Genomic DNA, 27,551 nt, shown 5'->3' on the forward strand with positions numbered 1-27,551 from the left:
TGACATTAGACTCACCTGCTCAAGTGGGGTAGCTGTTAAAACCTAACTGCGATCAAGAATAATGCCCATACGAACGAGACCCCTGGCTCCACTGAGGACTGGTCCTCCGTGCAGCTAGACTTGAGCCATATCCTTCCAACAGCTGGGAGGTGTGAGCAAGAGACATTTCATCAGACTGGTTAGGGGAGAGGTCCCCAGGTAGAGTGATTCCAAAACATGTCCACAAAGAGATGTTGTCTGTGTCCCTCCCCTCAATCTGGGTGGCAGAAGCAACACTGTGTGACTTCTGAGGCTGGGTCACAAGAGGCAGTGTGGCTGGCCCTCTAGGCAGGCTTGGTCCCGGAACTGGCAGTCACGTTGTGAGGAAGCCCCGGCCACGTGGAGGGGCCAGTGTGAGCGGAGGGGCCGGCATGGGTGTTCCGGTAGCCCAGCCCAGGTCCCAGCCAACCACTGGCCACAACAACAGCCACGAGTGAATGAACCTTCATATGATCCCATTCCACTCCTTAATGCCAACTGGGGCCCCAGACGTCATGGAGCAGAGATGAGCCTGACCTGTGAGCCCTGCCTTGGTTGTAGACGCACCTGCTGAATGGCTGAATGCTGTTGATTTAAGCTGCTGTTTGGTGGCGCTTTGAATATCTTGGTGGATTAATGATTCAGCAGCCCAGGCACCTGTGATGAAGGGACAAGTTAGCATTATGGGCGAGTAGGAAACAGGAGAGATTAATCTTCACTATGACAAAAGGAAGAATATATTTTAGATAGCTTACTGGCAGCAGAGGCATCTGAGCGTAGAGTTTAAAAGCTGGAGCCAGGTGGCCTGGGTTGCATCCCAGCTCCATCTCCGATACCTGTGTGACTTTAGGCAGTTACTAAACCTCTCTGTGCCTCTATTTCCTCATCTACAAAATGGGCATAATGGCGCTTCCCTTTGAGGGTTGCTATGAGGGTTAAGTGAATGCATTTTGTAAAGTACTTGGACCAGTGTCTGGCATGTGGTAAACGCTCTTTAAGTGTCTGGTAAATAAATTAAGAGTCAGACAGGGAAGGCCTCCTAGATGAGGTTTTTGTTTTACGTGAGACCAGTGAGGAACAGACATCTGAACCTGCTGACAATTATTGTCGGGAAGTAGACGGTGCTGTGTGCTGGAGCAGGTGTGAAGCTGGGTTATAGCTTCCGAGCCCAAGGGCCAGAGGTGATGCAGGCAGTGAGGACGCTTGCAAATTCGATCACCATTTTAGAATGCCTTGGGGAGAAATGACAGCAGGAAGCGACACCCAGCGTCTTCCATTGCGGTGGACGCTCCTTTCCACCCCACCTCCCACCGAATTCTCTTTCTCCTCCGCCCTCCCCGTCCTTCCCCTCTTTCTCTCCCTGTCCATCTCTCTCCCTCACAGCCCCCCGCTCCCCCCTTCCCACCCCTTGCACTCACCTTCTGGTCATCCTGGCACTACTTTCCTCTCTTGGCTCAGTGGAAGGTGCCCTTTGTGCCCGGAGAAGGCAGGTGGTGGCCTGGCCTGTAGATCTCAAATCTCCCTGCCTCTCCACCCACTGTGGACCTGCATCACCTGCCCGAGGACTGATGTACCCATCTGTGGGGGTAAAGGGCTGCGGGCCCACCAGCTGGCATGGGGGGCATCCGAAGGGTTCTGTGGTTAATGAAGCGACTCTGCCAACATCTCTGTTGCCTCTTTAAAGCTGCTTAGAGTCAGATCTGGTGGCCTAAGTCAGAGGCAGGGGAAGACAAGACTGGAGTTGGGATCCTGGGGTGTCATTAGCTCCCCACTTTGTCTCTGGTCATGAACTGGAGCTGTTGGAGCGTTCCTGCAGCTCCGCGTCTGGGGGTCAATTGCTCAGCGAGAACTTGGCCTGCACAACCTCTGCCCTCGTCTTGGGCCCCTGCCAGCTGAGAATCCCCATGGGGAGGAGCCCCATCATTCAGAAGCTCAACTTTCAATTCTCAGAGGATATTGGCTCAGGAGCAGATGCCTGAGATCCAACCTCATCAATGAGTCTTGTCTAAACCAAAATTCACTGCACTTTTTTGGTTTTTTTGCTTTAGTCTTCCATAAAATGGTTGCATTAAATTTTAATTTGACAACAATCATGTGTTGCTACCCTGGGGAGCCTGGTATTTGGGAGTGTGGGGGGAGTTTGGAATAAAATCCTAATTTTCTGGAAGGTTTTTGCTGTGCAGATCCTGAGTGTTACCCAAATATCTCCAGATCGCCCTCTTCCAAGTGCACAGTAGAATTTCACTTCTACCCCAGCTGTTCGTGCAGGGCGGTCCACATGACACTTTCTGGATGATACATTTTGAGTGGAAATAGCAGGTGTCACGTCTAGGCTGGGGGTTTAGTGACCAGCGTGAGGCCCTCCTAAGCACTGCAGGCGACCCTCAAGGTGGCTGCTCTCGGAAGACTGGGTCCCGAGGTGAGTAGTCAGCAGAACTCCCCTGTTGACCCCCGTGGATATGCAGCTTGTTCGAGAAATAGCCCTGCATTGTTTGAGCTGCTGAGATTTGGCCGTTTGTTTCCGCAGCATCATCCAGGCTCTCCTGACTGATACGTTTAGATAATAAAACACCGCAGGCCATATACTCAGGCTGAATTCTGAACAGGAAGTGCCCTCCTCTCCATGAGCTAGGAGAGAATCATCTAGTGAATCTTGAGTTTGAGTTTGTGGTCCACAAAAGGGCAAGGCCCAACTCAGAGTGAATGCTGTTCAGACAAGAGTGTTGTCTCAAGGCAAACCTCGGGAGGGGGGCTGACTTCAAGGCCATCAGAGGACCTAGCACGTCCCTCCCCAGGGCCACTTCGTGTTTCCATGGTTCCGCCTACCCGTGGCCTGCACCAGCACAGACGCCTGCCCTCCGCAAGGTTGTGACCACAAGACTCCCTTAGTCCCGTGGATGCCTTCGCACTTGGTATCCGCAATTCCAGTGAGGGTTTTCCCAGGCTGGCAAATCAGCACTCTGGACTGCAGGCTCCCTTGCGGCTTCTGAAGGGCTGGCATCTGAGGAAGCCCCTGGGAAGCCAGAGCTTCGTCAGAGGGAAGATGGTCATGGTGGAAGGGGGGTGGTTCTTCTCCTTCCATGGCCCTGCGTTAGATCCACATTACTGCAGCACATCTCACAACTCACTGCTGAGCATTCAGTAGATTTAAAAAATCAAACGAATGCCAGTTTGCTGGACTGATGCATTTCCCTCCCTGCAAAGTACCCCCCAATTTTCCCAAGTCAATGTGCTTGTATTTCAAATGAAATGTAGCCATATATTAATGCATATTGGGGATGTATCATTTCCTGCTAAACCTTAGAATGCAGCACAATGTATTTACATGACCAAAATAATGCTTCCTTCTGCAAAAACACTTTAACATCATGTTCAATAGACATATAATGAAAAGTGCTTGATTTTTTTTTTCTTGAGTGACAGTGGCTAATAAATTTGATTCTGGAGCCAAATTGTCTGGGCTTGAAGCCCAGATCCATGCTTTGCCCTTGATGTGACCTTGAACAAGGCATTTGCCCTCTCACTGCCTCAGTTTCCTCATAGTTTAATTAGGTCATGCCAGTTGCTGTTGGTCTTAATCGGTTAATGGCCATAAAGCACCTAGAACAGGGTCTGGCACAATCTTACCAACTGTGTAAATGTTAGCCGTTTGTATTTTTATTCCAAAAGCCATCCTTGTAAAATGGGGAAACATCTTACAACTTGGCATTTTATAAACAGAAAAATACAGTATTTCTTAAGGAGGGACGGGGGATGGTTATTTATCAAGAACAGACCAGTGTTTATCAAACTTGCTGCATTGTGAGACTCTCCCAGAATGATGATGAAAAACAGAATCCCAGCTTCCTCTCAGAACAAGTGATTTATCTGGTGAACACCCTGTAGACAGCTGGCCTCAAGTCCCAATGGCTGGGTCCTTCCTGATGATGGTCTTCTGCATTTCTTGGACAAACTCCCTGAGAAAGAAAAGAAAGTTTTGATGAGGGAGAGGAGCAAGGGATGTTTCGGCTCAAGAGAATCTACCAAGAGGCACAAAACCTCCATGCTGGATAGGCTAGTATGTCTGACGTTTAGAAATGTATGCTTGCAAAAAGAGCACTGGGGGCTTCCCTGGTGGCGCAGTGGTTGAGAGTCCACCTGCCAATGCAGGGGACACGGGTTCGTGCCCCAGTCCGGGAAGATCCCACATGCCGCAGAGCGGCTGGGCCCGTGAGCCATGGCCGCTGAGCCTGCGCGTCCGGAGCCTGTGCTCCGCAACGGGAGAGGCCACAACAGTGAGAGGTCTGCGTATCGCAAAAAAAAAAAAAAAAAAGAAAAAGAGCACTGGACTAAGAGCCAGAAGCCCCAAAGTTCCCCTAAACACTCATACATGGATACACACACATATACACATGAACACACACATAGACACATGCCCATGGACACATACATAAATGCACACATGGACAAATATGCACATGTACACATATGCACACACATAAATGCACTTTTGGACACACAATTGCACATACGTGGACACACATATGAACACACACACTCAAATGCACACACAGAGGAACTTCCTTGGCGGTCCAGTGGTTAAGAATTTGCGCTTCCACTTCAGGGGACACAGGTTCGATCCCTGGTCAGGGAAGTTCCACATGCCACGTGATGTGGCCAAAAAACAAAATGCACTCACAGAGACACACGTGCATACAGACGTGCACACACGCACACACGCCAAGAGCTCCCTGAAGCCCAAGGGCCAGTATCTTATTCATCTCTGTACAGTGAGGGACCAGCACAAAGCCAGCTTTTTTTAAAAAAAAATATTTATTTATTTATGGCTGTGTTGGGTCTTCGTTGCTGCACGCAGGCTTTCTCTAGTTGCGGCGAGCGGGGGCTACTCTTCGTTGCGGTGCACAGGCTTCTCATTGCGGTGGCTTCTCTTGTTGTGGAGCACGGGCTCTAGGCACGTGGGCTTCAGTAGTTGTGGCTCGCGGGCTCAGTAGTTATGGTGCACGGGCTTAGTTGCTCCGCGGCATGTGGGATCTTCCCGGACCAGGGCTGGAACCCGTGTCCCCTGCATTGGCAGGCGGGTTCTTAACCACTGCGCCACCAGGGAAGCCCCACAAAGCCAGCTCTTAATGCATGTTCCCACAATTATTCACTCAACAAATATTTACTGAGCACCAACTAAACATCAGGCACTGGTGAGACAGCGTGAAGTAGACAGAACCCCCTGCCTTCTGGCCGCTTAGTTTCCAACGGAGCCCAGCTGTCTCATCTATAAAACGCGAGCTTGGGGCTAGATTAGAGATGGGAGTAGAGACGCGGTGAGCCGGGTTTGCTCTCCCCTGAGGTCCGAGGACCCCGACCTGGAGCACCCGACGCCCAGGGTCTGCGCCTTTCCCCCCTCCTGGTGGGGTTCGCAGGTCTGCCTGGAGGTGCGCCTGGAGGTGCCCCTAGGTACCACCGACTCTCAAGCGCGGCCCACCCGTCCTTGGACTCGGCTCTCCCCAGCCTTCAGCCCCAGAGAGGGGCAAGGGGAGAGAGGCCGGGAGTAGATTCAGTTCGGCCCAGGGAAGGGGGAGACGAGCCACCGAGGTGGCTTTGACCCTACTGTCCCCCCTCCTCCTCATAAAGACGCCGCCGCCGACCCCTGCTCATCCGCGCGGACTACACCGCCTTGACTAGGCGGTCCCCAGGACCCCGCTTCGGCCGGTCAAGTCTGGGGAGGGGGCGTGGAGAGAGACTGCGCGCGCGCTCCGCCCCCGTCCCCGCCCCCGCCCGGATGCCCTTGGTCTGGGTCCCCTGAGCGCGAGGCCCCGCCCCACCCTGCTCGGGCACCCGGAGCGCGCGCCGGACCTTGCGCCCCGCAGGGGAGGGAGGGGACGGCAGGGTGGTCCCGGAGGGGGCGTCCCGGGAGGGCGGGCCTACGGGGGAGGGTGCGGGCCCCGCTTGCATGCTGATGAGCTGGGCGGCCGCGTCACTCCGCACCGGCGCCGTGGCGGCGGGGCGGGCAGGAGCCGCACGCCAGCCGAGCGCCAGCCGGCCCGCACCTCCGTCGTTTCTCCGGGCCCCGAGGACCCCTCCCCGCCGCCCCCGAGACTGGGCCGCGCCCCTCTGCGGAGGATGCCGGGTGCCCCCTGCATCCGCGGCCCCGCGCAGCCTCTGCGCGTGGGGAACCCGGGAGGCGGAGGGGCGTGCTGAGCCGGCGCGGGCGGTGCTGAAGGGACAGCTCCCGGGGACGGGCGGCAGAGCGCGCGGCGGGTCCGCAGCCCCCAGCCCGCGGCAAGCCGGGCTGGCTCATGGTCCCCGAAGCAGCGGGCCAGACGGAGGCTCCTGCGGCCGCCGGGCCCACGGGGATGCCCCGCGGGTGAGGCAGCCCCCAGCTTCCAGCCGCGTTCATGGCGGTGGCCAGGAAGATCAAAACTTTGCTGACGGTCAACATCCTGGTGTTCGTGGGCATCATCCTCTTCTCGGTGTACTGCCGCCTGCAGGACCGCTCAGAGGGGCCGGTGCAGGTCGTGCGCAGCGCCGACCGCCGGGTGCGCAGCCGGCACGCCACGGTGGGCGCGCTGGCGGAGCGCGAGGCCATTCTGCAACGCCTCGACCACCTGGAGGAGGTGGTCTACACCCAGCTGAACGGTGAGCCGAGCCAGCGCCGCGCTCGGGACAGGGGCGCTGGGCAGGGGGGGAAGCGTCCCCGTGCTTGGGACGCTGCACTGCGCCTGACCGCTAGACCCTCCGAGGACCCCAGGAGCCCTATGGCCAACCAGGGCTGGGATCGAACTCCTGTTTCTTGGGAGGGAATTAGGCAGGAGGCCGATAGCGATGAAGCCTCCGTGTGGCAGAGGGCACTGGCCTGCTTGGCCACTCACGCATTCACTCGCCCAGTGGACCCTTGAGTACTGCCCGCCCCCCAGCACACATGAGGGGAATCCGCCTTGTCCCCCGAGGGGATGTGAGAGAACTTCTAGAGGTTGTAGGACCTGCGTTAAGTAAGAGCAGGCGGTGCCCAGGACAAGAGCTGTGATGCCCCGGGAGATGTGGAGCATCGGGGCTTAGCCCGGACTCACTCCCATCCCTCGGGGAGGAAGTGCAGAGAGGTGGGGTGGTGACAGTGCCCTTCAGAGGTGTCCTTAAATGTTGGTGGAGAAAGGTACCCCCGGCCACTGGGCCCGTTCAGCCCCCTGTCCTGGGGATGCTCGGGGCTCACTCCACAAAGAGTCGTGGGCCACGTCTGAGGCCGTGAGCCTGTGGCTCATGGATGAAGAGACTCCAGGGCCTAGCAGGGGCTTGGCAGGTGTTAGTTACCTAGATGGACCCTGGAGTCCTTGGGAGCTTCTACAGGAAGCCCAGCTCCTGGAGGTGGGCTCCTTGTTTCATCCCAAGCAGGTGTGGGTCACCCTGAGAGTCAGAGTGGGAGCCAAGGAGGGTGAGGGCCAGTGTGCAGCCGGGGGTGAGGGAAGGGGGAGGAGTGCTTTTTCATTTGGGGATGCAGCGGAGCAGAAGGAAGCGGCTGCTCCCCCCTCGGTTCACTCGGTGCCGAGGTACAAGGGGGAAGGAGGCAAGTTTGTGCTTACCTCATTCGTGGGCTCCCCTCTGTCCTGTGCTATTCTGGTTTCTGCATCAGCAGACCCAGCAACACCCCTCAGGCAGCATCAGTAACAGCTCCGGCAGGAGCTGTCTGGGAGCCAGCTTGCACAGGCAGGGCCTGTTCTGCATGTCGCCCCCCCGCCTCAATGTGAGGGTCATCTCAGGATTTTCTTCTGGAGGCCCAGCCGGCCTCGGAGCAGCGGCTCTGAACCTGAGACTTGGTGACGCCCGGGAGGCAGCAGTTGTCCGCAGCCTTGCCCACCTGCTCAGGGAAGGCAGAGCATCCTCTGACTTCCCAAGCACCTTCTCACCACCCCCGAACTCCTGATTTTTCTCTGGAGGTACTTGTGCTGGGCTCCGTGGCTTTTCTGATCTCTCCTGCTCAGCTGAAGCCACAAAGGGAGAAAAGTTTGGTTCAACTGCCACTTGACCATTCCGGCAGTGATTCATCTCCGGGAAGGCGGCGTGCCCCAGTAATAGCACACAGCTTTATTGAAGTGTTCTTGCCAGGGTGTTATGGTCTGTTTTATGGGGAAATCAGAGGATTATATAAAAACACTGGCAGCGCGTCGGGCTGTGTCACATCATGACGGCCAGCCCAGCACCGAGAGCCGTTCTCCCCACCCTTCAGGGTGAGAAGGGACCAGGATTCTTGGAGGCAGAAAAAGCCAAGACCTTCGACCGACTGTCCCGACACTGATGGGAGACGGTGAAGGGCTTCGGGAAAGTGGACTGTTATCCCCAGGCCCGCCCCAGCCCCTCCCTCTCCTGTGTCCCGGCTCCTCCCTCCTTCCTCTCTCCCTTCCCCTCGCTCTCCTCTTCCCCCTCCTCCCACCCTTTCTCCTTTCTTCTTCTTAAAGTCTTTCCTCCCTCTTCCCTTCAGCAAACCTCTTCCTCCTCATCAGTGTCCCTCTCTCCTTCTCCTTTCTCTACCCACCCCTTCCTCCTGCTGCCCGTCCCTGTGTCCCCTCCCCCCAACGCCACTCTCTTTGATGAGTCCATCTTGCATCCCTCTCTTAGGCCATAGCATCTTACCCAGGGGTCATTCAGTATTTGTTCCTGGAAATGACAAGAGAGCCCCACTCTAACACTCATCCCAGGTCGGTCCCTAAGGATAGGACAGTGCAGGAGTGGGGTTGACCGTTGTTCACAAGAAGCTGTGTGAAAGCCGTGCTCACCCCTTCAAACTGGCACCGATTCCTGTGTTAAAGGATGTTGAAGAACGGCAAAGAATGCTTCCTGGAAGAGGCGAGCCGCTGCCCTTTGCACTAGAGTCTGTTGTGTTTTAGATCCAAGAAATATGAAATGGATTCCTGGCGTTTCTAGTCGACACTAATTCAGCTGAGTTTAGAAAGGAGAGGGAGAAACCCAAACAAAATTGATTTATGGCTTATATTTCCTTTGCTTTGACTGCTTTCTAGAAATACCTCTCCTGGCTTGAAGGAGCTGGTGGGAAGGAAAGGCTGTCCCTGGGAGCAGCGGCCCCATCTCTCCCCACACCCTTTCTTTAGCTGGTCCAGTGACCTTTACTCGAGATGTCTTCTTGACCTCAGTAAAGACTTATTAAGTGGTGAGTGTAGATTCAAATTCACAGGCCCTGGGGGAAAATATTCTTTAAGGAAATGCAGTGTAGTCACATCCTGTATGTACACGAGAGTTCGCTTCTAAATTCAGTGCTCAAGGCAAGAAAAAATGTTTATAGACAAAAATCATCCTTCTGAATATCTTAAACTGCACATAAAATACATTATCCCTGGTTCCGTTGCCTGCAACTGGCACAGTGAGTCTTTCGAAAGTGGAATTGGAGAACCTCTAAGCTCAGTGAGAAGGGAAAGAGAGTCCCATTCAGTTGATCGTACGTTCAAGCTCTTCTGCCTTCTTATGACCCCGTAGGAGCAGAGGCTGAATGCAAGCTGGGGATGGGATGGGAGGGTTTCCATTTGGGTGGGTTGGTTAGTTTTTAAAATTCAGACACATGTGCGTTAATTCCCTCTAACCAGACCCACCCCAGCCCAAGTGCTTTACAGTCAGAGGTCAAAGCCATTACAGTCAGAAGTCAAAGCCATGGGCCCATTGTACAGATGGAAAAGCTGAGGGCCAGTGAGACAGAAGGACTTGCCCCAGGTTGTTTAGAAAGTTGGTGGTGGCAGCTGCTAAAAGCATACTTGCTTCAGAATGATCTACATTTCTGCACTTATTAAAAGTTCAAGTTAAAATAGCAGAAGGTCCAATTGTGGTCTATCGGGCAAGGGCCTTGGGCATCTCAGGTGCAGGCCCCCTCCCGCCAGCCCTGCCAACGCCACTTCCCCTCCATTGGGAAGAGGTACTTGCTGCCCCCGCTCTCTCTCAAACGAAAGGCATTCACAGAAGCCTGGTACCATTTTACCATATTTGTGCACAACACCTGTTCTGCTATTCATCTCAGGGTGGGGATTTTTGTCTGTTTTCTTCACAACTCTAAATGCCAAGGGTCTAGGGAGGTACCTTGCATATAGTTACTGCTCTATAAATACCTGTTGGATGAGCGAGTGAGCGGATCTCTCTCTAAACAATTGATTGTTTTTGTTTAGAATAAATTTATTTTAAAAGACAATTGCAAATCACCACTGTACCCATAAGCAGGAGGGGACTATGTGAATGAACGCAATGGAAACAAAATCATGCTCTTCAATTCCAGCGTGACGCAGCTGTCACCAGAGGCTCTGAGCCAGAAGCCTGCCCTCTCTTTGTTAAAAGGGAGATTCTCAAGTATGGGGGATATATTGGCATGAAACCAAGACTTTCTCCTTGAAGAAATCGGGAGATTGAGACAGACTTTAAAAGGGGATAAGTCGCAGGGCGCGCGTCAATGCTGTTTAACACCGTGTTCATTTTCTGCCAACAATCCTGTCCTGCGTGCCGGTCCTGCCAGGGTTCCGACTCCACACTTTGGGAAGCCCGGGTCTGCATGAGAGCAGTGGAGGGGATGGTACGGGGGGTGTGGGCGTGGAGGAAGGGCTGGGAAGAGTGGGGAGCTGGGCTGTCATGTTGCCAAGGGGCGTGTGTCCCCGAGGCTGCCTCTGCTGCAGCGGGGCCCAGGTTTCAGATCGGGAAGCTGAAATCCTACCAAGAGTCTGAGCACCATGAGTTTTAATAATCGAAGCTTATAGGACCTGGGACCAGGAGGCCCCCTGGGGAAGGTGAGAAGCAGAAGGGTGGAGGGAATGCATTTACCTTGGACCCTCGGGCCACAGAGGGAACAAGTATCTCCTCGTGCAGCCGTCCTCCCCGTGCTGTGGTGCTTGCTTTGGCAGTAGGCAGATGTCACAGCTGAGAAGCTGAATTTGGGGAGGCGTCCAAGGTTTCCCCACCTGCGACGGGGATTCAGACGTCACACTAGAGCACAGGCCACATGAGGACAGCGAGTGCCTCAAGCTCTGGCACTGGGAGGTTGCCTCATCAGTACCGTTTACGTGACAAAAGTATGAATGACACGCTTGGGTGGAGCCTGCAGGAGAGCCTCGTGGAGAAGGCGCTGGGTGGGAGTCTGAGAAGCGCATGGAAGGTTCCTGAGGCCTGAGAGGGGCTGGCCGCCCCACTGGACCACCCCTTGCCTCCGTGGCACTCCTGTCCCAGCCCGCCCACCCCTGAGAGCCGGCTTCTCAAGAGGGGTTTCCAAGCCCCTTCTGTGCATGAGCAGCTCCATTTTGAAGACCATATTCCACCTGTAGGGCACGTGCATTTCATCAGAAAGCTTTCCCAAGTCACTGTGAGTTTTAATTCCAGAAGTAGCTCCCCGCTGGTTCTGGGGCCTTTCCAGCTTGAGTTCATCCATCTCCATCCACCTTGAATCTGCTTTATGAGTTAAACTGTCCTGCATTGCCGACCCCAACAGTCCAAGCCACCGTGGCTGAAAGAATAGCTGCCGTTCGCTAGGGGTTTAATCACGGGTCCTGGCAGGTCTTGCTTCAAAATGGCAGCATTTAATTGGTTGGCCGTTTCCCCCCCACCCACCGCCGGGTCATTAATTGAGTGGCCTTATCCCCCTGCATCCGTCTCACACCTCCCCCACTGTTGTTGATTTACTACAGAAAGTGAGAAGGTAGTCGGTGCTCCCAACAGGAGCCCAGGCCTCACACAGCCTCGGCCGGCGGGGTGTTTGACAAGAATCACCTTTTCCCTTCTCCTCTGCTGGAGCTGCCTGCAATTACATTTCACTCACCCTGAGAAGATTAAGAGCATGTTGGTTTTGCTTTTTTTCCTCTTCTTTGCCTGTGATCCTCTGCCTGCTGGTCTGGCTCTGACCCCAACTGGCCACACTGGTGAGTCAGAACAACCGAGGCCACTTCCGGTCACAGAGGTTAGCGCTGTGCAGACCTGGGCCTTGGCATTTTCAGGGGACAAGAGGCAGGGATGCTTCACCCTGAGGTAAACACCCCTCACGTAATTCCCTTGGGAGGAGCGGACCTCACCCGGGCTGGCTCTATCCGCAGACTTCTGTCTGCAGATCCAGTGGGGCCGCGCTTCTAGGAATAATTCATGCACGCGCTGATCCCCGCCTCGGGAGTGTGCTGGGGCTAAGTGATTGCATTTACAATTCAGCTCAGGCATCTGCATATTTCAAAGTTTCGGCACTATATTCTGAAAGGACAGCTTATCCTTTGTTGGCTGGAAACTCGACAAAAAAAGTCTCTATCCGTTTCCATATCTGATGTCCCACTGAGGACATTCCCAGATGGGATCCAGGTCTTGGAACAGTTTGGTCAGCTTCTCTGTTCTGCTCTCAAAAAGCACAGGTACCCTTGAAGGGAGGTTGGCCAGGTGTCAAAGGAGGGAGGGGCAAGGTCGATTCACGGGAGAGGGGTCCTCGGAAACCCCCCTGCAGGAAGCTCTCCCACTCTGGAATGATGGAAAATCTTTTTTTTTTTTTTTTTTTTTGTGGTACACGGGCCTCTCACTGTTGTGGCCTCTCCCATTGCGGAGCACAGGCTCCGGACGTGCAGGCTCAGCGGCCATGGCTCACGGGCCTAGCTGCTCCGCGGCATGTGGAATCTTCCCGGACCAGGGCACGAACCCGTGTCCCCTGCATCGGCAGGCGGACCCCCAACCACTGCGCCACCAGGGAAGCCCGATGGGAAATCTTTTATCCGTGTATTGTTCACTCCTCACGTGTTCCTGATGCTGAGTCAGGAGTGACTGAGGCACAGGTTCCTGCCTCTCGGGGCTGACGTCCCAAGGGGGACGTAGTGGTGGGATTTGGAGCCCTGCATGCTGGCGCGAGGGTCCTTGCCCTGGACCGCCTCCCTGGGGACGGACTGGGAAGACATCAGCCTGGTCAGCTCGGTGGTGAGGGCTTATGCCTCCGGCTAGAGCGAAAAGAACTGCTTGTACTTTTAGCAGAATAGTCCAGTCAAAGCCAGCTCTGGGTGCAGCCTGCATCTGAAACCCAGCAAGCCTTGATTTTATTTCAGAGAAAGAAAGTAACAGAAAGTGCCTGGGTTATGCAAGGGACTATTTTCACACTATGTGAGCAGACTGTGGAAAATGTGTTAATATTCCATGTGCTTGAGCTCTTAGCAGTGGACGCAGGGAAGGAAAAAAGCTTATGTTCCTTGCTGGGGCAGAGCTCTGCAGCTAAAGTGTGGCTGCAGAGCCAGGCCGCCTGGGTAAGCAGCCCTGCTCCCTGCAGCCGTGGGCAGGTTCCCTCACAGCCTTGCTCTCAGCTTCTTCACCTGTAAAATGGGATGAAATACTAATTATCTCTCAGTATCACTGTGAGAAGTAAGTGAGGGAAGCATGTGAGCCCTTGGGCGATGCCTGGCACGTGGGTCTTGCTCAGCCGACTTGGCTGAGGGCTCTAGCTCTCCTTCCACTTGTCCACCGTCCCCTGACCTTCCCCCCACTGACTCCGCCAGCCCTGTGGTTCCCTTTCTGATGCAGCCCCACCCCTGCAGAAAAACGCATGGCCCCCAGGCATCCACGGGAAGTTGGGGAGTGGGGATCAGGGAGGTGGATTCATCCAGTTCACACTTTATTCACAGAACCAACGCTGGCTGTTGTGCAGAGCACGGGACAGGGTGCCCAAAGCTCAGAGCCTGGGTGCCTTCCTCTGAGGGTTTACAGCCAGGTAGGGGGGAGGCAACTGCCTGGCGTTCTCTGTTCTCTAAGGCAGTGAGTGTGAGTGACAAGAAAGAGCTTTGTGTTGCTGGGCTGTGTTGAAGGTCAGGAGGGCTTCCTGGAAGGAGAGGAGTTTGGAGCTGCACACTGGAGTTGGATAGATGACCCAAACCCCAACTGGGAGACCGTGGCAGGTCAGTTCCCCTTGCTGAGCCACGGTTTTCCCATCTGTGAAATGGGGAGGGTGATCATCCTTCCATGAAAGGATTTTTTTTTTTTTTTTTGGCGGTACGCGGGCCTCTCACTGTTGTGGCCTCTCCCGTTGCGGAGCACAGGCTCCGGACGCACAGGCTCAGTGGCTGTGGCTCATGGGCCCTGCCGCTCCGCGGCATGTGGGATCTTCCCAGACCGGGGCACAAACCCGTGTCCCCTGCATCGGCAGCCGGACTCTCAACCACTGCGCCACCAGGGAAGCCCCATGAAAGGATTTTGAGGCGATTAGACAAGATGATACATGTGAAAGTGCCTGACACATAATAGATCCTCAGAAATGTGAACAAAAACAATGGAAGGAAAAGAATTGAAATGAGGCAGAATTTGGACAGATGGCTAGCATGATGCCTGACACATAATAGTTTCTCAATAAATGTTTGTTCACTGGATGGGTGGATGGATTTAGAGTTGGGGGGAGGGAGGGAGGATGTTTGAGTGGACAGGGGGATGGGTGGGGAGGTGGATGGATGATGGATGAATGAATATGGGAGGAGGACAGGGGGCCAGGAGGGCGGGGGCCCCGCGCACCCTGTGGAGTTGAACAGCTGGCCTGGCGCAGGCGTGAGGAGGACAGCCTCGTATCCGGCATGGCGCTGGTGTAAGGGTGGCCCCGCCCTGTGGCACAGTCAAAGAGCGCTAGGCACTGCCCGGGGCTGCAGGAAGCCCTCGCTGCCCCCGCGAACAGGGCTGTGAGGCACGTGCTCCCTCCCGGGCTGCAGATATCAGAGCAGCTGGGAGTGAGTGTGTCCAGAGATCTACCCCGAGAAAATTCACGCGGTTCTGAGACCTGCGGAAGTCACACTGCCAAGCTCTAGGCCTCCATCTCTTCGCTTCCAAGGTCCCTCCGCTGCTGGAAGGGCTGGCATCTCTGTTGCTGACCTGGTGGGCTTTGGGGTCAGAAGGACCCAAGAAGCAGGGACCTGCTGGTCCTCAGTCAGGGCCACTTAGAGCAGGTATCTTTACGCTGCACCCCACCTCCCTCCGGAAAGGCAGCTCTTCCGGGCCCAGGACTCTGCCCCTGACCTGGGGCCCTGTGGCTGGAAGGGCCTCTGGGGATTAGAGGGAACCTCCTCGGGCCGGTGGGTACCACAGGCCCCCAGCCCTCTTCCTGGTCTCACTTCATCCCAGCTCTAGCGAGGAGCCAGGAGGCCACAGAGCTGTGTTCAGTGAACTTGGAGCCGTCGAGGGCGATTCTGAGGGTGGGTCGGGGACAGGCACTGCCCGTCTGCTCTGTCCTGACTCAGCAGCCAGCCCTGCTCACAGCGGTTCTGCAGATTGGAGCCTGCAGACCGTCCCCCAGCAGGAGCTGGTCTGCCTACTGCAGCCTCGCCCAGCCATCCGTTCCCTCCTCCGCCCAAGCCACGTAACTGTGGTCGCCGTACCTGCCCACGTCTGGCTGCACCTGCACCACTCTGCCCTCGGGTCTTCCCAAGGCACTTGACAGTGGGCCCATGACCCTCCTGTCTTGGTGGGAGTGGCTGGGATGCTAAACGTGGGTGAGAGAAACCCAGACGGCAGGGAAATGCGAATAGCCCCTGTGTCAGGAGACATTCCACTGTGTGTTGCTGGAAGGACAGATAACACAAGCACCCGTCCTGAGTGTCACATGAGCCATCTCGTTCAACCCCACAGCAGCCCTGGGATGGGGGCACTGCCCCCTTCACCCCAGTGGAGGCACACAAAGGCTGAGCGTTTCGCCTGAAGTTAGGACGTAGGTGAAGGTGGGGTTTGAATTTTGGTGGCTTGGCTCCAGCCCCCAACTCAAACACATTCCAGCTTTATTTAGGGTGGGCAGGGGAGGGGTTGGACAAGGAGCAAAATGAGACATCGGACTCGGCCCCGGCCTGCTCTGGGTGCTGGGGAGCCCAGCACCACAGCCGTCCACCTGGCTCAGATTTGAGGGCATGTGGGTGGCTGATACACATTTAGAGAAGCCCTTGACTTGAGACTTCCTAGTTGATGCTAGAGCGGATGACGGCTTTGGGGGTTGTTGGGAAGGAGTGAGTGTATTTTGCATGAGAGAAGGACATTAATTTGGGGGGCCAGTGGTGGAATGCAATGGACTAAATGTCTGTGTCCCCCAAATTCTTATGTTGGAGCCCTAATCCCAGTGGGCTGGTGTTAGGAGGTGGGGCCTCTGGGATGTGGTTAGGGGGAGGTGAGGTCATAAGCATGGCCCCCATGATGGGATTAGTGGCCTCATAAGAAGAGGAGGTCGGGGATCTCATTCTCTCTGCGTGCACACACCGAGGAAGGACCTCTGAGGACATAGCAGGGAGGCTGCCATCTGCAAGGCAGGGAGAGGGTTCTCATCAGGAACCAAATTGCTGCCTTGAGCTGGACTTCCAGCCTCCAGAACCATGAGAAACAGATGTGTGCTGTTAGGTCCCCTGTCAGTGGTACTTGTTACGAAGCCCAAGCTGACTGAGCGGGGGGCACCGTGCAGCGGGGCGTGCTGCATCTTCAGGGTCGGCGCGAGCTCTTAGGCTTGTCCATCCTTCTTTGTCTGGAAACACACTCTCTCCAGACGGAGCTTGGGAGCAACACCCCGGCTCCAGTTCCGTTTCCTTCGGTGGGCGCCCTGCAGTGGCCCATTCATTCACGCATATGTGCCTTCATTCATTCATTCCTAAGCACCTACTATGCACAAGGTCCTGGGGCTCTGGCCTGAGCAAGGCAGGCAGCCCCTGCCCCAGGATGTCAGCAGCTAGGCCCAGGGCGGGGCCGGGCCCTCTGTATCCACCCAGTGGGGCTATGGGGACAGAGCCAGCCTCACTCTCTGGGCTGCCCAGACTCTTGGCTCCCTGGGGACCTGAGAGGGGGCTCTGAGGTCTCCTCCTGCCTGTGACCCCCAGAGCGGGGCTGGCCCACGGGACAAGCATTTCCCGGGAGATTCTGCAGTCGGGACCGGAGCCCGATGTGGTGGGCGTGGGGAAGGTCGGGCCCCAGCCACCCTGACATCCTCGGGCAGCTTCGCTCAGAGCCAGGTCACCACTGAAGGGACAGGACGCCCAAATGTCCCCCGTGCCCACTCCCCAGCAGCGACCAGGCCCAAATTTGGGGCAGGTTGGCACAAGAGCTGGCCGAGGGACATTCCACGGCCCACGTGCTTTACAAAGTGAAAGAGCTAGGAACGCATTTCGCCAGATATTTCCAGTCATCTCTTATCTCCCAGGCTTTGGCCCCATAAATATTCATATTAGTTGAACATGAGTATTATGTATGAAGATTTATCAAATACTATGTTAGTCTCAGTGAGAATATACTTTACAGGTATTGCCGTGTCCTGCAAAATATTCATGACTTTGTAGTTTCAGAAGGGCAGTCCGTCCTCCCACTATTGACAATGTGTTATTGGTTTGGGTCCCCAGGGCATCTTAAAAGACCTGTCTGTGATGGAATTAGCCGTTGTGTTTGGAGAGAGTGGCTACAACTGTAGCTGGGAGGGACGTTATCTTTGAAGGCGGACCAGGGGCTCTCACTTTAATCTCCACTTTGTAATCATCCAAATTAATTATCAGGCACGTTAAATCAGCCTAAATTCTCATAGGGGAGGAAAAGAGGGAAGCCGGGGCCACCGTTGCCACCCCTCATCCCCCAACCCGAAGGTCACAGGCACTGGAAGGACACTACCTGGAGCCCGTCAGGTGATGGGCAGGTGACAGGGGATTTCTCCACTGCACACTGTGGAGTCCCGCTTGCTGGGTGATGTCAGGAGAGGAGACTGATGGCCTCTTTGATCCGAGGGCAGCGTGAGGACCCATCACCCGGCAGCGCCCGTCTGAAGCCCGTCTCTGTTCTCTCGAGTGTCCTGTTGTGTTTGCTGCGTGCTGGCCATCGTCAGGAAACATGGAGTTGTGGCCTCATTGGAGGCCTGGATGGGCAGGATCTGTATCTGCTCCTCCAGGCTCGGGGTTGGGGGCGGGGGGTGTCTCTTCAGTGGAGCCCCTCCCACCCCGTTCAAGGCCTGCCGTTTCCCAGGCCGTACGGAGGCTGTATGCCCCGCACGGGGGTCCGTCTGGCCCTCTGACTTCCTCCCCCCTGTGCCCCCAAGTCCACAGAATTCAGAACATCCTCCGGGAAAAAACAAGTCCTGGACTCATCTCCCAGATCTCCACTGCTCTTCACGTTCGTCCCAGTAATTTCTTCCTGTCTTGTCAGATACTTAGTGCTTTTTCACAATTGATTTTGTTACTTTGTTTTAAATCTTAGTGGTTTTAGGGCGGCGGGTCAGTCCGACTGGCCTGTCCTGTCCCTGTGGGGACCCTGCTGACGGAGTCCCCTTCTCTGGGCCCAGGGGTGTGTGTGTCCCCAGGGGTGTCCCAACACCGAGGCCGTACCTCATGGGCCTGTCCAACCCGGTTCCCAGAGGTGTCTTCATTCTGCTTCTTCCTCTCAGATTATCTTGTGACCGGCAGCCTCTCCATTGGGGCTGTTTCCTCTCTCAGAATATTGGCTTAAGTTGCTATGACAGATGGAAATCAGTGATTCAAAGAGAAGCTGGAAGCTTGAAAGCCACGCTTCCTTCCAAGTTGAAAAATCGCAGCCGCCCACATAGCCCAGGTTTCTGTGCTGGAAAGAGTGGGTTGGCCAAGTGTGAAATGACTCTTCAGGGGGAGAGGATGCTCAGGGGGGTGGTCCTCGGGAGCTGGCGGCTCCATCCACGTCCCTGGAAGGCTCTCGGCTCAGGATGGGCGGCCAAGTCCTCCTTGGGTGGGAGGCCACTGGCTGGGGAAGGCGGCTTGGCCTTTCTTGTTGCAGTGTCCTCTTATTCCTAACTTGAAACCCCTTGCCTCTCTGGGTGAAGAATTCAGAGTCCTGACAAAACCCCAACTGACATGACCTAACTGCACTGTGCTTTGTTTTTCTTGTGAACATGAAATCCCGAGGCTGGTAGATGTCCTCAAGAGCCCAACCCCATTTGAATTGCAACTCCCCCCTTCCTCTTGTGTGGCTTTCCACCTCATGGTCACACGATGGCTGCTCCAGCCCCAGACATTGAGTTCCTAGTTCCAGGTAGAGGAAAGGGGGAAGGGCTGTAGATAAAAGGCAAAAAACAAAAACAAACCCCACATATACCAGCTGAGTCTCTGCCCCTTTTAGACACGTTTCCCAGAAATTCCACCCAGCAAATTCCATTTAAATTTTATTGACCAGATCTTGGTCACATGCCACTCCTAGCTGCAAGGTCAGCCCAGGGAGGTGAGCCTTTTAGCTGAATGCATTTCTCCCCAAAACAAATTGAGGTTCTACTAATAAAAAGGATGGAGAGAATAGATGCTGGCCAAGCAACCACAGGGTCTGCAGCTGGCCCTTTTCCTCCTCCTACCCACCCCTCCCTCTCCACCCCCCCACCTCCTTTCCTCTCCTAGGAGCTTCCTGGGGCTGCTATAATAAATGACCACAAACGGGTAGCTTTAAACAACAGGAATTTCTTCTTTCACAGTCCTGGAGGCCGGAAGTGTGAAATGAAAGTGTTGGCAGGCTGATCCCTCCTGGAGGCTCTGAGGACGTCTGTTCCAGGCCTCTCCCCAGCTTCTCGTGCCCCCAGCAATCCTCGGCAGTCCTTGGCTTGTAGACGCCTAATTCCAGTCTCTCTCTCCCTCATCATGTGGCTTCTCCTTCTGTGTCTCTCTAAATTGTAAGGACGCAGGTCGTTGCATTTAAGACCCACCCTCATCCAGATGATCTCATCCAAAGTCCTTACCTTAGTTACATCTGCAAAGACCCTTTTTCCAAATAACGCTACTTTCACAGGTTCCTGCTGGACAGTGCCTTTGGGGCCACCATTCAACCCAGCACCCCTCTCCACCCATCTAAACCAGGGGCACAACCTCTCGACCTCCAGGGCACCGTGCAAAACCTGCAGGGAGGGCGAGAGAGCAGAGGGCCTGCCTGGGTCAGGGGTGGAGCTCTCGGCTGCAGCCCATCGCTGCCCTGTGGAGAAGCAGGCCCATGCGGCCAGCATGCCGGATCCTTCCAAAAAGCTGGAGTCAGGCTTCCACGTGAAACCTGCTTGGGCTGATTTCTAAGAGCACCATGTGGGGAAAACACCATGACCCCACAGCGGCACCCCTGGGACTTCATCCCCACTCCAGCCCCGCTGGTTCCTCCTGTTGGCTGCTCCTCTGCAGGGTCCGGACTGTCTGCATTAGCTGAGGGTCAGCGCCCGAGGGTCCTGAGGCGTGTCCAGCTGCCGGGCACCTCAGAACCCAGGCACCTGCACTCTAGCCAGCTGCCATGAGGTTCTGAGGTGCCCAGCAGCTGGAGAATCCCCGGGCCAGGGCTCATCTCCAGAGCACCTGGACTCCAGGGCCAGTGTACCTGGGGCAGCTGCACTGCAGGGCCAGTGTACCTGGGCGCCTGAACTCCAGGCCTGGCCCTGCCTCCACCAGCTCATGTGGCTCCTCAGCAGATGCCTTTGCCCCTCCACCCCCCAAACCTCTGGGTCTGACAATCTGTGCTCCCGCCACCCCTGGGGCACCACGGCTCACGTGTGCTGACGGCAGATGAAATGGCTTCGACTGCCCAGCCCAGGGCTACTGGCAAGGGCTGGTGAGAGCGGACCAGCCCAAGACCCCAGCTCTGGGCGCCTCCCCACCTTGGCGGGCAGGTCTCCAGCGAGCGCTCTGCCTGGTCCCCTGCCACATCCTGGGGACGTCAGGGCCCCAGGGCAGAGGAGCGAGGGAGGAATCACCCAGGACATTAGCTTCCCCTGCTGTTACAGCAGCTTTGTCTGTCGAGTTCATTTCCTGGAGCTGCTGTGACAACTCATGTGCTGGGGACTTAACGCCACGCAGATTTGTTCTCTCACAGTTCTGGAGGTCAGGAGCCCAGAATGGGTTTCCCTGGGCTACAGTCGGGGTGTGGGCAGAGCCACGCTCTCTGAAGGCTCCGGCGGGGGGGGCTCCTTCCTGCCTTCGCCGCCCGCTGAGCCTCCACGTCACGTGGCTCCCTCTCTGTCTCTGTCAAATCTCCCCCAACCCTCTCCATTCCGGGACACTTGTGATGGCGTTTAGGGCCCTCCTGGGTAACCCGTCTCTCCCCATCTCAGGGGTCTTAACTTAATTCCACCTGCAAAGTCCCGTTTACCATTTAAGGCAACGTGTCCACAGGTTCTGGGGATTAGAACCTGGTATCTTTGGGAGCCATTACTTAGCCCACCACACCGGTCCTGGCTAACTAACAGATAGAGACCCTATTTGTTAGTTAACTTATGCGATTTTTTTCCAAAATATGAATGAGTTGCTGATATTTAGAGAGATGAATCTGTACTGCTACTTTCTCTCAAAAGTCTAGAAGATCTGGTGTCTTTGGACCTGTTAGGTCTGGAGCAGTGGTCCCTGCAGGTGGGACGTGTGCACCCACTCGCCGCAGTCCCCACCCCTCCCTATTGCCCTATGACACATGCCGAACGACATTTCCTATTTATCATGAAATGCCATTGTCACTTTTCTCGGGGCACAACAAGAGAAAGCGTCTGGGAAACGGGCTCCAAACTCCTCCCCTCAGCTCCTGAGTCGTCTCCTCAGTTGCACCTTCCTGCTGTCCTGCCTTCCGACCCAGAGTCAGTCCCCTGCCCCCCGTGTGAATAGGGTCTCCCACCCGCGCTTGGATAGAGCCATCTCCTCGCCACTGCGTCTTCCAAATTATCTCTTGTAATTAGAAAAGTGTGCTCCCTCAGGTCGTGGGAAAGGTACTTCAAATGATTATTCCATAAAAGTAGAATTGCTGTGGGCGATCGGCGGCCTTTCACATAAGTGCACGATCCCTGCCAGTTACCACAGAGATGATGAATTTGAGACGGTTCACCCAGGCCCTCAAACGGAAGACACTTTACCTCTGGTGAGTCAAATTGTTGCCTCTGAAGCCAAATGCGTTTCACCAGAGGTGTCCCCTCGGGCTCTGGGCAAGAGCAGCAGAGCAGAGAGTGTTCTGGAAGCAGTGGGCACCCCGACGGGCACTCCATCAGTAGGAGCACGCTGGGACTTTGGATGTGGAAAGGGCCTTGCGTTGTGCCTGCCCCTCGGAGCCTTGCTTTCCACCCGACCTTGACGACTTGCTTCCTGCAGCTCGGGACCCACCTCTGCCCCCTCCGCCTGGGCTCCCAGCTATCTGGGCCCCTGGGAGAGCCACCCACCCACCAGGCCTCTGTGCTGGGGCCTCAGGCTCTATTCTGCCTTGGCCAGCTCAGCTCCTGTTTACCTGGGCTAGGCTGGGCTGGAGTGCACCTGAGTGGGCCCCCCACCCGGGCTGGGATGGAGCACACCTGAACGGGCAGCTTCCCTCTGTGTAGACCAAGATGGCCCTCAAACCCCTTATTCTTGGTGCTCAAGATATCAGAGCAGGGGGCTGTGTCTCCTGGTTATTCATCTTCCGGGGGCACGTGCCCACCGTTGGCCAGTGTCCGGGGGATGAAGTGTCTCATTGGAACCCTGTGGTGGAGAAGACAGGCCACATGGGTGACAGCCATGGAGAGGGCTGGTTCCTGAAAGAACTAGAGAGGGTCTGCTGAGGTCGCGGGGAGAGAGAGGGAGGGAAGGTACTGGGTCATCCGTGTCCACAGGCCGTCTTGCCCGCAGGGAGCCCTCATCCTCTCCCACCTGGACACCGCCGCCAGACCATCAGATAGCACAGGCCCCTCCGAGCCCCCCCACCTGATGGTTAGTGTTCCTGCCCCTTCCGTGGGCCCATTTCCTGCAGCTCAAGAAACTCCCTGGAGGCTCCAGGAGGCCGTATCTGACCCCCAACCCCAAGCTGCAGGGCCAGCTGCCGTGTGTCTTCCCATGAGCGTGGCGGACCTCAGCACACTGGCCCACGATTGCCTGTTTGTGTGACTGTCTCCTGCCCGGACAGTGAGCCCCTTGAGGGCAGGCATTGTGCCTGTTCCTCCGGGTACCTACGCACAGCACCTGGCACGGCTCTTGGCATTTGAGATGCTTCATATATTTTTGATGAATGGATGAAGGAATAAATGGTACAGCCACAAGATGAGATTCTATGTTTGCAGTCATAAAAAGTTATGCTTACGCAGAATTTTTGTGACATAAGAAAATGCTTAGGATGTAGTGATAAGAGCAGAATGCAGACTTGTATATACATCATGTGTATTTATTAAACTTAGTTGAAACTATTATATACAATCTTATAAAAATAATATAGAGCGCTGAAATACTGATACTGGTATTCCCTGTGGAGTGAGACCCTGGGTAGTCCTGTGGGCGTGTGTGTGTGTGTGTGTGTGTGGCTTCAGAATTTTCTGCAATAAGTATTTATGATCTTTTCAATCAGAAGAAATGCACTTTCTAATGAGAAAAGTAAGAACATATATTGCTGGCAACAATATAAAACAAGTCTAAACTTTCTGGAAAGTAATTTGGCACCAAGATCCACAAAAGTATTTCATCCTCGACCCAGTAGTTCAGTATCTGAAATAAGGAAACAAACCTAAATGCATAAAATAAATAAATAAGTAAATGTATAAGCGCATAGGAACTGTTAAGTAAATGTTTAAATATCGTGGTGGTTTAAAAGGTGATTATTAATTATAATTATTATCGAGTCACATAAAACAGCGTAGGAGACACTCAGAATAACTTGAAGTGTCAGCAAAAGCAGGATGCAGAATTGCCCCTTGTTGCCCCCCCGGCCCCTCCCCAAAGGCAACGCAGAAGCGGGGAGCCAGTGGGCGCCGGGGAAGGCTGCGTCATCCGACTCCCACTGAGCTGGAGAAGCTTCCTGAATGCCAGTTGGCAGCTCATCTTTTGAGAGAGATGTGAGGCCCCTGTGGGTGTGCAGAGAGGTTCCATAGATCTCCTGACCAGGGCTCGTATTCAGTCTGGATGCTGTGACATGGCTGCACCTGTTATCCACCGTCACCTGGTCGGTCCTCATGCCATGCTGACTGTGTGTGTTCCCAGCACCATCCCTGCCTCTAGCCTTGACTGGCATTCCCCCCCTACCCACAGAGGGAGCCCCTTACCTGCCTGGAGGGGAAGTGTGCAACCAGGAGCCCCGTGGACCCGCAGGTGCTGGGAGAGCCTCCTGTGGCTCATCTGTAGTGTGGGCCTGATACTCACCCCAGCGCCCTCCACCTGCCTGGGCAAAATGAAGGCCAGATGTATTTCACTAAAATATTGTCATGAGGTGCATCCTTCCTGCCCAGGGTGGGTGTAGTGCAGGACCTTCCTTTCATGAGATGGTAGTCATAGTGACAAGTAATTGTAATTAAAATGTCCTTGATGTCAAAGTGAAAAGCTAGTGACCTCTATGAGTCCCCTCTAAGAAGCTTCTATGAGATGCTTTGAAGTTTACAGCATGTGGCTAAGAGGCTGGGCTCGCCACCTCCTGACGCTGTGCCCATGGCGAGCCTCGGTAGTCTCCTCCGTGAAGTGGGGGGATGAAGGCACCTGGCATAGAAGGGTCCGTAGGGAGTAAAGGAAGCAGGTGTGGGCAGTGCCTGGCACGGGCGGGCCAGTGCAGCAAACGTCAGCTCTGACCTCCAGTCCCAGAACTGCGTTGAGGATGCTGGCTTTTGTTTCTTTTGTCAGAAAAGCTGTCCAACAGAAGTTTCCGAGCTAATGAATGCAAATTTCCCATTGTTCTCAAAATCACGTCTATTCAAGGATGAAATGACAATTTGCGGCACCCTCTGCTGGAGGAGGCCGTGGAGGGTTTCAAACAGGAAAGACAGCCCCTCCGCTCCTGTTAAGGAAGCCGGGCGCCTCTGGAATCTGCACCCACATCCGCGCAGGTCAGCCTGACGATGGCCTGAGCGTCCATCGGATGTGAGGGATGCTCCACCTTGGCACGTGCAGTGCTCAGGATCCACTGGCTGCAGGTCACGTCCCAGTGGGCGGCGTGAGTGGTGGGTCTGAGTGTTCGTTTCCTGGGGCCACCCTAACAAAGCACCACAAGCGGATGGCTGAAACAAGAGTCCTTCGTTCCCTCACGGTTCTGGAGGCCAGAACCCACAGCCAACGTGTGTGCAGGGCCACGCTCCCTCTGGAGGCTCCAGGGGAGGGTCCTTCCTGCCTCTTCCAGCTCCTGGTGGCCCCAGGTGTCCTGCACTCGTGGCCACATCACTCCCAACTCCGCCTCTATGGTCTCATGGCCATCTTCTCTGTGTGTGTCTGTGTCCAAAATTCCTTCTTTTAAGGGGCTCAAGTCATTGGGTTAGAATCCACCCCAATTCAGGATGCCCTCATTGTAACTGACTACATCTGTAAAGGCCTATATCCAAATACGTTTGCACCCATGGGTCCCAAGCATCAGGACTTGGGCGTATCTCTGGGGGCCACAGTTCAACCCAGAACCGTCTGGAGAATCTGGTTTCTTGCTCTTTCAGGGGCCCTCGCACCGAGGCTGGCTAATTGGAGCAGGAGCCCCCAGAGGCAGGGCGGGAACGAGGGCACTTTGCTGCCTCCCCACACCCCCACCCCCACCCCTCCGGCCCCAGCCCCGCCCCCGCCCCACCCCGGCCCCACCCCCCGGCGCCCATGGCCCCGGCCCCGCCCCCGGCCCCACCCCCTGCGGGCTGCTTGGTGAAGCCAGGAGCTGAGAGATGTGAGGACAAAAGTCCAGTTGCAGGCGTGGCTCCAGCAGGCCTCGGCAGGCCCTGCCTGGCCATCGGTTCAGTGGGCCTCAGACCCTGCAGCAACGGCCGAGCCATCTTTGATCTTGACAATTTTCTTCTCTCTCCGTTTTCCCTCATTTCCCGGGGGTACCAATCAATCCCGCCTCTTTAGAAGGAATTCTCTGGGAGGAGAGATGTGAGTCAACGCTGGGATACGAGAAAAGAGGGGGGGATGAGAGCTCCGGGAACCCCGCGGGGAAGCACCGATGTGCGCGACTTTCCTTAAAAGCGAAACGAGATCCGTGGGTTCTCAATCAGGCGAGCGGTTACAGATCTTTACTGCTCCGGAGACTACGAGGGGGACCATCGGAGACCCGCGGCGGGCAGCTCTGACCCCTTGCCTCCCCGCAAGGGTGCTCTGGGGAGCCAGCCTCTGAGAGCCGCTGCAGCCTCCTCTGGGTCAGCCATCACCGCAGGGCCAAGAGGGCCCAGGGTGAGGCCCAGAAGGTGCCGACCCAGGATCCTCCCCTTGCTGCCAGCCCCACTGGAGCCCAAAGGCAGGGTGTGCACCATGTTCTCGTCTGCAGTGCGTCTTGTACCCGTGGCGGGGTGAAAAGCGGTGAGCGCCTGTTCCACGACAGAGGCCCTCCGAGTGGCGTCCCCAGCCGGCAGCATCAGCATGCCCTGGGGGCTTCTCAGAGATGCCAGTTCTCCGGCCCACCCCAGACCTGCGGAATCAGATGCTCCGGGTGGACCCCTGCAGTCTGTGTCCTCCAGCGGTCGCTGCCCACGTTTGAGAACAGCCATCTAAGGGCAGCTGTTCCTCCGCGGAGCCCCCGACTCCAGGGCCCAGCAGGAGAGTGTCTCAGGGGTACAGCCCCTTGGGGTTGGCGTACTGGCTCCCTGCCCACCCTCTCTGTCCGTCGGGCTCAGTCATTCATTCTCCATCCACTCTCCCAGCTCACGTCCCTCCGGGCTCTGTGGCTGCTGGGAGACCAGCAATGAAGAGCATGGACAAGGCTCCCGGGGCTTTGGTTCCAACGATGGCCAGTGTCCAGCTGGTCCCACCAGCACGTCCGCAGCAGTGCTTTTGTGGTCATTTGCGGACATGGGCACCTGGCAAATGGCTGATTCAAGGAGCAAAGTCGTGGAGGACTTTGAGAGACGGGGACCCTGAAGGCGGGCATCTCCTTGAATCTTGCACCCCAGGCCCCTCACTCTAGTCCCAGCTCTGCCATGAGGAGTGTCTGCAAGAGGAAACTGGACCCTGTCTCACGAGGCAGGTGATTCGGAAGCTCCTGGGAGAGTCAGCAGCACACAGGAGTGAAGTGCCTTCCCTTGGTGCCACATCGCCTGCGTACTGATGCAGGTTCTGGCGCTTGCAAACTATGTGACCTTGAGCAGGTCACTGGACCTCTCTGTGCCTCAGTTAACTCACCTGCAAAATGGGGTGAATTATAGCCCTACCTCACAGGGGTGTTGTGGGGAATGAATGTGCTGGTATCTAAAGGACACATGCTAGCTGAATGTTACTGTTATTCTTATACATTCATCTTAAAAAGCTGTACAGAAAGTCAAGATGCAAACCTAAAGCAAACCAAAATATGCATACTTCGGGGAAATTAACAGAGTATCACAAAAGCAATCAATACTGCCTTGACATTTGGAAATTCTTCACTAAGTGCACGGGTTCAGTTAGTGATAGAATTCCACTTGAGTCCTCATGGTCCCTCATTGCTTGTCTCCACAGTAAATAATATTTACATAATCACAGTGTGGCAAATGTGGACTCCTCTCTCGTTTTGGAATCAACCCATGGACAAATCTGTGGAAAGCCCAATCGCAGTTACAGAGCAAAATGTAGATGTTACAAATGATCTTTGACACCATAAAAGGGATGGCCCAGCTAAGTGGGAGACGCAAAGGAAGTATGTTAATGTCTTTTCTTTCATTTTATTTATTTATTTATTTTTATTGTGGTAAGAACACAACATGAGATCTGCCCTCT

At 55.3% G+C, this 27,551-nt stretch overlaps 1 protein-coding gene across 1 annotated transcript in view; it reads left to right on the plus strand.

Annotated features, from left to right (window-relative positions):
* Positions 1 to 6,407: 6,407 nt before the first annotated feature.
* The window catches only part of GALNT9 (polypeptide N-acetylgalactosaminyltransferase 9), a gene marked incomplete at both ends in the record, with an annotated part of 88,692 nt that continues 67,548 nt past the window's right edge, over positions 6,408 to 27,551 (plus strand). Inside the window, one exon of the mRNA XM_079718204.1 lies at positions 6,408 to 6,648. Within this exon, the coding sequence (XP_079574330.1) occupies positions 6,408 to 6,648 (241 nt within the window). The remainder of the gene's footprint in view (positions 6,649 to 27,551) is intronic.

This window comes from Hyperoodon ampullatus (genome assembly GCF_949752795.1).
Source record: "Hyperoodon ampullatus genome assembly, chromosome: 13".
Classification (NCBI taxonomy): domain Eukaryota; kingdom Metazoa; phylum Chordata; class Mammalia; order Artiodactyla; family Ziphiidae; genus Hyperoodon; species Hyperoodon ampullatus.